Genomic DNA, 12529 nt, shown 5'->3' with positions numbered 1-12529 from the left:
TACCAGTGTATTTTTCTATATTCGAATTTCATATGTACATTTTCAATGTTATTAGCGTAAAGGATGATGCAAACGGCACATCATCTACGAAGAAAATCAAAGATATGTGTGAAGTCAACACGCAGTGGACTAGTGTTGACTTTGGCTTAGTATACCCAGTCCTAACTTTGGGTAGGCTGCGAGCTCATCATTGGGTACATATGTGCTGACGACGAAGGCTTATTTTTGTTTCATTTTCAACAATTTCATAAATAATACTTGATAGAAAGTAAACTCGCTTAACTACATATCACAATATCTTACAGTGTCCGTGTACGATCCAGAATATTAAACGGTTCCGGTGAAAATAACTAGTGTTATATAACGTTGAATCATACTGCTATAACGTTAAACGAAACTTTAATTAAAATATTTATGTTGTAATCGATTTTATACCTTATTTCAGATATTTAAGTTCAAAAACAATTAACAGTACTACATAGTTTAACGGACACTTAAAATGTCGCTTAGTGTAGATCTCATATTAAATATACAGATCTGTGCTTTAATGACCATTTTGTTTCGTAATTAGTATTGTTTGTTTTTTTTAATATTGCTTCTTTTGTACGTATGTATGTTTGGAGGATCAAATATGATCTGACTAGGAAATCAGAATTTAGACTATTTGGGTATTTAGTATGATGACATTTTAATATTATGTCTAATACTAGTTGTCGACCGTGACTTCGTCTGCGCGGGATTAAAAAAACATTATTAGTAGCCTATGTTTTCTTTTTTACGGCTTTCACTGAGATCTATGCAGCCATTCTCGAGATACCTTCAAAGAAACATCATCTATCTAAATATTCGCATTTATAAAAAGATAGGATGCATTTTATATTTACAAGAATATAATAGTAAATAGAAAAGAAATTTACCTTTAAATATATAAAACTTCACATAATAAAACAAAAACTCTTGACAATAATTTCCAAGTAAGCACTCTCATAATGATGACTATGACATTGTTAACACTTTCACTGCTGATCTTAATCTATACAGTAACAGTAACACTTCTCATGCCGTCTACAATTTTTTTTAAACACGACAATGTTCAAAGACACGGTACATTCTAGAATTAAACTGAACTCACTTGGTTTGTGAATAGTTTTGTCAACGACCACTTTCTACGACAGACTGATTCCGACTACGTTGGTAGTCGGAGAAATGGTGGGAGGATCCTTTCTTTGGGCCTTAGTGCGTGACGGAGGTCAGGAATGTTTTATGCGTCATTTTAACCTCCTTTTGACACAGGTTATGGAAATGTTTTGAACTAGATAAATGTCAGAACCTTAGTATATGTTCTTTTAAACTTACGAGAGTTTTTTTTAATTTAAAAATATACATAGACTGTTAATTACTAATTGCACCCTGAATAGTAGCTTATTTATCAAAGAAAATAATTAAACATCTACTAAATAAGAATGGTTATGAAAAGATTTAACATCTGAACAAAGACGTGTTGCTATTTTAATTTTTTGAAAGAGAATGAAAGAAAGGACAATTTCTTTCTTGTGTAGGTGTTGGTTCAGTGGAAACTCACCTTAATATAGTCGTCTTTTTTAAACATGAGTGACTGTGGACTGGTAATTATTTGTTATAGTTTATTTGCATTTCAATAATGTTGTTTCGAATATTTTAATGGAAACATACTTAAGAAGAAAGTTAGTTGTGTTTGGCAATTTTTTTTTAAAGTAATTTCGAGAGAAAGTAAAAATAGAGTAAAAAAAGTTTCCGACTCATCGTATCGTCATCGATAAAATTTATATTAAGAAAATGTACAGTGCCCTATCGAGCGTAATTTACGCCAAAATTTGATACTATTCTTCTTACTTATATTATAAAGTAGCTGTCGCCCGCGACTCCGTCCACGTGGATATATATAAAACTTAGTCTATACGTATGCCAAATTTAATCGAGATCCGTTTAGCCGTTCCAGAGATATCTTCATATCCATATCGGTAAAGCCGTTCTTGAGTTATAAATAGTTTAAGTAACACGACTTTCTTTTATTATATATAAATGTATAATTTGTTTTGTTGGATGAATGGAATTTTGTTAGAAGTTACCTCCAGGACGACTCAACGGATCTTGATGAAATTAGGCATAGATATAGAACATAGTTTGAAAGAACACAAGAGCTATTAATTTTTTAATTCCGTGCTTACGGAGTCACTGGTTACACCTAGTAAGAAAATATTTCTTCCGTATAAGCCATTTTTGTGTGTACAAAGAGCAACTTTTGCGGGATCGGCTTAAAGTCGTCTCATGGCAACGTTACTAAATGCACTACGTGCACTTTCACTTGTCTTGTTTGTATTCATGTTATCATATAAATCATAATAGTTACGACATAAGTACGAGGACTCTTATAGCCAGTGGACACGAATATTTGCGACAAGCATATTTGTATCCTTATCGTCATTTAAAAAATTAGTAGCCCATGTGTTCTTCTAGACCAGTGGTTCCCTAAGTTATTTTGTCTACTGCCCACTTTGAGAATAAATATTTTTTTAGATATATTAAAATAATATTCCCCCATAAATTCACATGTTTAATAACCACTGTAACTTCAAATTAAATTAATTAATTATTGTTGTTGAGAGTCGAGAGCTTATGCAGTCGTTGTCTAAGAGGCCTCCTAGCTAAATAAAATTACAAATCACCCCCCAGGCCTCTACACAACGCCCCATTTTCTTTCTCGCCCACAAGGGGGCGTTATCGCCCACTTTGGGAAAGACTGTTCTAGACTATGTCCTACATCTATACTAAATTTCAGCGAGATCTGTGTAGTCGTTCTGGAGACACCTTCGAACAAACAACCATCCATCAAAATTTCGCATTTATATTATAATATAATATTAGTCAAATTACATCTCTTCTAGATATCTTCTTTTATTCAAATCGTAGTCTAATTTGATACAAAGAATAGATTTCTTTTTTATTAAATGTGTTAAATATGGTCTAAAGTATAATAACAAAACTGTGTAGGAAATGTACATATTTCCTTGTAATATGACGTCAACGCAGTGGTTTGTCTAGTTGGTTTCAAATTTCATTCTATACAAGTTATTAATACAAGGCTTATGTAATAACGTAAGTGAAGTTTTCTTTTGGCAATCAATAGTTTCTTTCAAATGATTATATTTGCAATTTAAAGAATAGTTTTATTTTACTTAAAAATGTATGGAATGATTGCGTGAAAGAGGATATGCGTAGGAAGGGGGTAGATTTGGATATGACGGCTGATAGAGATGTATGGAGGTGTACATACTATGCCGACCCTCAATAAGGGCAGGTTGATGAGATTTATTTAACTTATTTAAGAAGTTTATGTAGGTTATCTAATTTTAATTTTAATCCGCTTACCCTTTTCATCCCTTTCGTACGAGTAGAGGATGGAAAAGGGATGATTTGATGGAGATGACGCATATTAAAGGGAAATATTCTATTTCTGTGTGTCCTCCTCCATCGATTAAAGGTAGACCGCGCATCTGCAATTCAGTCGGCTTTCAGTCGCATTCACTCGCTTGCCACAATTCAATATATAAATGTAATGGTTTTTGTTGTTCTCAGGTAGCTGTTTCGGTTCAACTCAGAAGCGTACCATCGTGGGTGGCTATGCCTGGGCCTGGTGGCTAGTTACAGATGTACAACGAATTTCCCTAGAGGTAAGCTTCGTCCGACAGAAGACTATTCCGGACCTTGACTACTATTTGTCACAAGTGAACGTTTCCAATGAAAAACATTGCACCTAACCTAATTTTACGTTACGTTTCAACTTCACATGCTGACAGTGGGTTTTTATACCTTCACGTTCCAGTTCACCTTCACGCGTTTTGAGTAAAAGGGTCTTGACAGACAGACGGACAGCAAAGTCATCCTATAAGAACCTAGAAGTATGGTACACTTACTCCATCGAAAGGATGTAAAGTCTTCATTATTATGTTCTTCTGTAATTTCTGTTAGGTTATGACCCTGAATCCCATGTGCGAGTACGTGGAAACGGCTCAAGGTGTACCACTGACTGTCACCGGGGTGGCGCAGTGCAAGATAATGAACGAAGACGAGTTGCTCACCACTGCCTGCGAGCAGTTCCTCGGCAAGACGGTTAAGGAGATCAAAATGACGGTGCTGCACACCTTGGAAGGACATTTGAGAGCTATATTAGGTAAGTGAAAACTAGAATTTTAATTTATAATAGCGTCATCTAGTGGTGAACTTTTAAAACTATTTAGTATTTTGTAGTTTTTCTATTTGTCACTAGATGTCGTATAATTTGTTTTGTACAACTTTCAAAAAGGAAGTAGTGGAGCAAATAAAATTAGACAAGCTTTTTATGCATATTTAATTCTCATTTCCGACTTATAAAAATGAAATCAAAATTGTCGTTATTAAAAAGGGAGGTTACGATTGGTTACGATTACCTTACGAGTCGATTACGTGTATGACCTTTGATTATTAGGCTCCGATCTTAGAGGAAGCGGAAGTGTCTTTAGCCCTTTGATATCCGACATCTGTTTATGTACTTTTGTATGGCAATAAAAGGATATTCTATTGTTCTCTGCTCCGTTTCGTTCCGTTTCGTTCCTTTCCGTTTAATTCGGTTCCGTTGGGTTCCGTTCCGTTCTACTTTGACAGAGTTAAGACGTTGGTGCTCTCGGAATGTGAAATTGATAAGTCTTCAAACGTCGACTACTATCATTTACAAAACGCTTTACTTTAGATTTAATATGACTTTCCAAAGCGCACAAATCTGTCTTATAAAGTAATCATTATCAGACACAATTCGTTTCAAAATGCCATTCGTGTCGGTAATTTTCCCAAGCGGTGTCTTTCGTAACAGACCTACTTTCTGACAAGGGCCTCGTCAACACAAAACGTTGGAGACGAGAATTGATTACTACTTTTTACTCTTTAATACTTGTCGTTAACTGACGTGATTCCAACAGCTTAGTAGCTTAGTGTCCTGTGTTTATTCCCATTTTTTTTAATTAATAGTATCTGAGTACAAAAATATAGATATTGTAGTTTGTTCTACTAATAACCAACAGATCTAAACTGGATGCTAGATCTCAAAACCCCGGTAGACGTTTTTATTGTATCCGACAAGCCGTCTCTTAATAATTATAAGTTATTGATGCATATTAAGAAGCCAATCTAACGTTACCAATACTTTTGGTATGTAATTAATTTCTTTTGATTATAGTATAATATATTTTGATTTATGATTGCGACCAAAATTACAATAAATGCCGGTAGAGGGCGCACTTCACAGAATCTTGTGGGTCGATGATCCACTTCAGACTTACGAAATGTTTCTTCTCAAGTACAACTCAAGTTCAAATACATGTATGTCCTTTGGTTTTTCTTATTTATTTATTTACTAACTGTTGCCCGCGTTTCAGTCTATGTGTTCTTCTAGACTACGTTCTATATCTGTGCCAAATGTCAGCGAGATGCAGCCGTTTTGGAGATACCTTCAAACAGCATCTATCCATCCATCTAAACATTCGCATTTATAATATTAGTAAGATTAGTGAGATTTAAGCCTTGTACATAATATCATTTGAGTTAACGATTCAGTATTACGTCTGCTAATGTTCCAAAGCTGCAATTAAATACACACTTAACATCCTTATGTCTTGTTTAATTTTTATAATTACGATGATGGATAGATGGATGTTTGTTTGATGGTATCTCCAGAACGGCTGAACGGATTTTAATTAAATTTGGCACACATGTAGAACATAGTCTGGAAGAACACATAAGCTATTTATCAAAAAAATTTTATCCGCGCGGGCGGAGTCACGGGCGACTAGGACATTGTAAAAGAGTGAGATTATTAGTGTAGATATATCGGGAACTGAAACAAACTGTACCGTATGTACAGCTGTGGGCAATTTATTGGGATGCTTAAATCAATATTAGATCCAATATTATTACCACAAGTACGAAGTATCGTTGATAAGTAGCCATAGTAGTTTGTAATACAAAATGAAACTATGTTGAAATAGTGGACGATATCGGTTACAATTTGTGAGTCATATAGAAACTTAAAAGCCCTTGGCCTCTTTACTCAATGGTAAATGTAACAAAGCAAACAAAGACATGTCTTTTATTCATTGCATGTTATACAGCGTGGGTGGTTCAGTGGTTTCAGCACTTGACTTGTAATCTACACGGTCCAGGGTTCGAATCCCGCCATGTAACAGTGTGTTTTTCGATTTCTGATTTACATATTTTATGTACATTTATCCGATCTTCTTACGGTGAAGGAAAACATCGTGATGCACATATCTGAGAAGAAATTCAAAGATATGTGTGAAGTCAACAAGTGCGGGTTACTTGGTCAGCGTGGTTGACTATGGCCTAGTCACCCCTAACTTAGGGTAGACTCCGAGCCCCGAGGTAGAGACGTACAGTGAGCTGATGACGATGATGAAAATGTCACTTCTTTGTGACATTAATATGTATGGTGTTATATCTAGTTTGGATGGATGGATGTTTGCTCACATTTCTGGTTACTTCTCTAACTGTGAGTTTCTGAGTCCAAAATCGTTAAAATAAATGTAATCTGTTTTGTCAAAGGACAGGGATGACGATATACAGAGATTTTGTTGTCAGAAACCCACGGTAAGTTAAGTTTACAATACGATGTTTGTTTAGGTAATACAAATACAGTAACATGTCGGGATCGTGCGTCACTAGAGGGCTGCTTCCTGCCATATGCGCTTTGTATGCATATGCAATTGAGTACTGAGTGAAAAAATTATCTTTTAAACAACCTTTTTTGGTATAAATACGTAGGTAGCTTTCATATTAATTACAACAGAAAACAAATAAAGAAAATAGTGCTATTATAACAACGTATCGCAATTATGTAGCTTAAATAAAAGAGAAGAAAATAGTATAAGAGTTAAAGAAAAAAAAGAGTTACGAACATACAAAATGTGGGTTGGATGTCTGATGGATCTGTAAATGTCAAAGTTTTTTTTTTTTGTAATTTTATCATCAATTAAGTAGGTTTTCTTTGCAGTTTTAAATACGTAATAATAAAACTTATTCGGTTTTTAGCTTGTGAGGGTACCGTATACCGTTAAGAAGAAAATGGAACACGAGATCACTTGGTTGTCCGTCTGTCTGTCTGTCAAGACTCTTTTGCGTATAGAATTTACTTATAACAGCGTCTTTCTTTACGATGTTAATCTTCTTCAAGTAACACACCATAACTTTTGATGTTCGCAATTAAATTTCTTTGCTAACGGTACATGGCGACGTGCAGCCCGTCACGTAGGCAACGAACCTTTATGGGGCAAGAAACTGTAATTACTGGGAAATGTTACCAGGGGACGTTCGCACAAGATTTCGTGGTTGTTTCCATTGGCGAAGCATTTAAACAAAACATATAGTTATCTCTTTCTTTTCAGAGTAATATTTTTTCTATATGCATTAAAAAATTTAAATCGCTTTACTCTTATACTTGGCACCAACAAAATATTATATTTGGCGACAAGCTGTCTTAGCATCTAATCTTACTAATATCGTAAATGTGAATGTTTGGATGGATGTTTGTTAGAAGGTATCTCTGAAACGGCTTAACGGATCTTGAAGAAATTTGTCATAGATGTAAAAATAGTCTGGAAGAACCAATAAGTACTACGTACAACATTGTAGAACACATTGGCTACTAATTACGTTTCTTTTTAATTCCATGCGGACGTAGTCGCGGGCGACGTCCCGCGTGGTGTTCCGTAGACCCCAAGAATAGACCACTTTGAGAATCACTGGACCACTTTGAGAATCACTGGAAAACTTTGAGAATCACTGCAGTAAAGTGACAGGACATCAGTTAATTCTTGCTCTAATATTCCTTTTATTGCTGTTTGAACTATTAGAATTTTCCAGAATCATATTCTTAATTAGAAGAAGTATTAAAATGCAATTTAATAATGTTTTGCTTACGTTCTTTTTTATTAACGTACGTTGTTTTTTGTATAAATATTTATGTTAATGTTAATATAATGATTGTGCTCACGTGAATTGGATGCTATCAAATTACGATAAGAAAGTAATTTTGTAGGAATATTTTAAATCTCGTGTATTCAATAGTAGCTGTTGCCCGCGACTCCTTCCGTGCGGAATTAAAAAAAGCGTAATAAGTAGAAAATGTGTTCTTCCAGACTATGTTTTACATCTGTGCCAAATGTTATTAAGATACGTTGTACCGTTCCCGATATACCTTTAAACAAATAACCATATATTCAACTAAACTTTCGCATATTAGTAAGATAAAAAACTACGTGGAAATCAAGTTTTGTAATAAATATAAACCTTCACTTGTTTTCTTCTTTAAGTACCACTCTGATTATAAGCAGAACAAGGTTGGCAGTTAGTGTACACTTTTCTCTTATTTGAGGTTTTCTTATACGATTACTAGCTGTCGCCCGCGACTCCGTCCGCGCGGTATTAGAATAGATGTTGGCCGATTCTCAGACCTACTCAATATGCTCACAAAGTTTCATGAGAATCGGTCAAGCCGTTTCGAAGAAGTATGGGAACGAAAATTGTGACACGAGTATTTTATATATAGGATAAAGCCATCTTGCAACTTTTTGTCGATTCAAATTAATGTTTGCCTATAATATTTCCGCAACATCTTCCTGTTAAAGTACTGTCAAAATCAACCCAGCCGTGTCGTAGATAATCCGTAATAAATGCGGATTTGCAGACAGACAGACAGAAATTTTAAATTCATAGTGTTTCCAAAATGTTTTTTTACGATATCACATACTTCAATTTTATTTATCTTTATATATATATAATTCTTCTGTGAGTGTGTATGTCACTGAACTTCTGTCAAACGAATGGACCGATTTAGATGAAATTTTTTGGTGTGTGTTCAAGGGGATCTGGGAATGGTTTAGATTCACAATTTTCATCAAATATTAACTTCATATTAATTTATTCAAATTAAAGACGTGTAGACAGGACAACGTCTGTCGGGTCCGCTAGTATGTATATATAGATGGTTTATGTACATTCATTTGTTTTTTAATAATGTTTACGATATAATTTAAATTTTCCAATGCGTCATTTGTCAAACGCAGGCGTTCAAGATAAGTAATATATTTTATTGAAACAATTTCAATATGAATAAGTAATATATCTATGTTTATCTTCAGTGGCAATATGATATGAGAATAAGATCGATCTTAAAATTAATTTATTTCAAATATTCACGGTGTTTTTTTCTTAAATTCTGAGAAACTGCGTTTCTTGTTCTCATGGCGTTATTCTTCAGTTTACTCATGGCATGATTTCTTTCTCGTGTTTTCCTGTTTGTAGAATAATTAGGTGTCGCCCGCGATTCCGTCCCCGTGGAATTAAAAGAAAAATTAGTAGCCTATGTGTTTTTCCAGACATCTACATCTATGGTAAATTTCACCGAGATCCGTTGAGCCGTTCTGCAGATACCTGTAACAAACATCCATCCATCTAAACATAACGCTGAATGTTGTAGTTTTTAAAATTCTTTAACCTCTGACATAAAAAAACAATACTACAGATAAAAAAAATATTTCAAAGTGCACTTTAATTTGCTCCAGTATTGCGTCATCCAACTCTACAATGGTTTATTCTATTTCACTTTACTACAAGTGAAAAAGCGGGGGGTTAACTTGTTTATAAAGTAAGACAGGTCTGTGCTGACACCACTCTACAGTAGACTTTGGTGCATAACGCACGTCTATCGATTCACAACACTAATCTCGATTGTTCGTTAAATATCGATAAATTTTATGTGTGACATATGCGAGTTTTATTCTAATCAGTGACTGACAAATCCGAAAATTGACCTACTCTTTTTCTTCTATGATTTCCTAGTATCTTCATCGGTGAAAATAGTTTCGAAGAATCGAGAATCGTATCTCTCTTAGCCATTCGAGTATCGATTTTATAATCGTTTGCTGAATCAATTTTGTATCGAAATAACAGTGGTTATGAAAGTATTGTGAAGTGTTTGCGAATTAAAACGTTATTCAGTTGTTTTAAAAATATGTCGTTGCTATGGATGGGAGCTTTTAACATTGGATTGACAGTTGGTTGTACTTATGCGGTGGTTAAAAGGTAAGATTCAATTAATAGTATACTATATAATATGTAAAATAAAGTCCTGTTAGTTTCACTATAACTCAAGACTACTCACTTTAACAGTGGTAGAGCCCGCTTTAACATCTTCGCACGAATTGGCCCGGCTCGCCCGGTGAAATACCACGACCACACAGAAGACAGGCGGCAAGTGGAAGCAATTCCGCGTTTCGTCTGATGAGTGTGCGTCCCGGAGGCCTAAATTTAGTCCTCTTTCTCTTCCCACCCATTTTCTTATAAGGAAAGGATGGGAAGTGGAAGTGGACTTTCCGGATGAGAGAATGCATGGAAAGGGAAAATATTTTCTTTCTGTGCATCCTCTCCTCCGCCGATTGAAGGTAGGCAACGCATATGCAATTGCGTATGTCTATGGGCAACGGTCACTTCGCTGTTCCAGCGATTTCAGGTGGCCGCTCGCTCGTTTGCCACCTTATGTTATAAAAAAACAATGCTTCAAAGTAGGTACGGATAGCAACGGCGTGCCCGGCGGAATTTAAATATTTTTTGTCATTATAATGAAAACGTAACAAAAACTGCCGCGTCATAATACGTCAATGGAAATCTTTCTGACAGTTTTATAAATAACAAAACAGGTTCAACATAAATATATTATCTAAACTAGTTCATAAACTTGACATTCAACAATATTGTCATGTAAAAAGCCAACATTTTTGTAAATTTTTTGAACACTGTATTTTTTTAGATAATTAAAACTTTTAATGTAAAGCAATTGTATCTTTGCATGTTTTATTAAAGAAAATACAACAAAAAACTAGAACAATTATTATCAATACACTATTGTGCTAGCTATTATAGTTTACCGTGGGTTTTCACTGCCGTAACCCCTGCACGAAATATTACTGTCATCTCTTTTATTCTTTTCCAAACAAACAGAGATAACAATACATTGTTGTAAAGATGTAACGGTAGTGAAAACCTACACGATATCGGTAGTGAAAAACTACGCTTACACGATAATGGTTGAACAAAAATCGGTTACCTACAGCTAAATGATATATAATATTTAACAAACACGTGTAGAGTTTACGCACGAAACAGGCTCATTATCAGCGATCCGTGAACTTGACTATACGATGCGACCTCCATTACAGCGATATGATTATACGGGTGTGGCTACAAGAACTAGCGATAGCGTTTTAATTGTTTTTATTTATCGTTTTTTTTAACTTCTAAATCAATAAATAGTTCTCTTTCTCATCCCACCCTTTTGTTAAGAGGAAAGGATAGGAAGGGGATGGAGATCTGAATGAGGAGGCGATGCATAAGAAAAGCAAATATTATCTTTCTTTGCGTACACTCCTCCGTCGATCAAATTCGTCGAATTCAAGTATCAACTCACTCATTTGCCACCTTGTAATAAAAAAATAAAGCGTAAGTAGTCTGCTTTTTTTATTTTGTGAGGAAGACTGATTATTTATTTTATCACGTAAGGTGGCTAGTATTTTGTCTGGCACTCACCTGACGTAACGTAGAACTTCTAAATCACGACTGTCTTCTGTATGGTTGGTGTATTGCACTGGTCACGTAAATTATTTGCGGAGTTTTTTTTAATAACCCACAAATCACAACCGCTCAGTTCTTCACCTAATACGCTACCTTCGCAAAAACTAACAAGAGCCATGCATTACGCTCTATTTGTATTTCAGAATACCTCACTCAATGGTATACCATACGAAGCTTATCGATATAAATACATTAACATAAATAATAATATAAATATATCTAATTGCAATTTGTAATGTAGAGTAAGAAGAAGATAAACATAAATAAATAATTTAAAGTATTGACTTGGAATAATAGTGTAATTTATAACTTTTCGCATATAATATAGCGTATTTTAGTTAATTATTCGTTTTTAATATGTAATATCATCGATTTAAGACTCATTTAATTCATATTGTTAATTTTTTTATATCATAAGGTGGTAAACGAGCGAGCGGCCACCTGAAATCGCTGATATAGCGAAGTGACCGTTGCCCATAGACATATGCAATTGCATATGCGTTGCCTACCTTTAATCGACAGAGAAGAGGATGCACAGAAAGAAAATATATTCCCTTTCCATGCATCCTCTCATCCGGAAAGACCACTTCCACTTCCCATCCTTTCCTTATAGGAAAAAAGGTGGGAAGGGAATGAGGACTAATTTAGGCCTCCGGGACGCACACTCATCAGACGAAACGCGGAATTGCATCCACTTGACGCCTGTCTTCTGTGTGGTCGTGGTATTTCACCGGGCGAGCCGTGACAATTCATGCGAAGATGTTAAAGCGGGCTCTACCACTGTTAAAAATTCTCAGTGTTATATCAACATCGAGTT

General features: G+C 35.0%; 2 protein-coding genes across 4 annotated transcripts in view; one reads left to right on the top strand and one right to left on the bottom strand.

Moving 5' to 3' along the window:
* LOC106117666 (glucose dehydrogenase [FAD, quinone]) overlaps window positions 1–12529 on the bottom strand; it is a 40875-nt gene that overhangs the window by 3893 nt on the left and 24453 nt on the right. The window contains exon 1 of one of the 3 annotated variants that reach the window (XM_013312062.1): window positions 918–1136. The exons of 1 other annotated variant lie outside the window; for it this stretch is intronic. The gene's annotated coding sequence lies outside the window, so the exon portion shown is untranslated. Of the gene's footprint in view, window positions 1–917; window positions 1137–9495; window positions 9517–12529 lie in introns of those variants that run through there. One more of the 3 variants, XM_013312065.1, reaches the window with a different exon arrangement.
* The window catches only part of Flo2 (flotillin-2), a 162895-nt gene that overhangs the window by 141109 nt on the left and 9257 nt on the right, over window positions 1–12529 (top strand). The window contains exons 2-3 of the mRNA XM_013312076.1: window positions 3616–3710; window positions 4009–4210. Of these exons, the coding sequence (XP_013167530.1) occupies window positions 3616–3710; window positions 4009–4210 (297 nt within the window). The remainder of the gene's footprint in view (window positions 1–3615; window positions 3711–4008; window positions 4211–12529) is intronic.

The sequence above is a fragment of the Papilio xuthus genome, unplaced genomic scaffold (genome assembly GCF_000836235.2).
Source record: "Papilio xuthus unplaced genomic scaffold, Pxut_1.1 DF827679.1, whole genome shotgun sequence".
NCBI classification, from domain to species: Eukaryota; Metazoa; Arthropoda; class Insecta; order Lepidoptera; family Papilionidae; genus Papilio; species Papilio xuthus.
The sequence above is the reverse complement of the archived record's forward strand: the minus strand, read 5'-3'. Positions and strand labels throughout refer to the sequence as shown.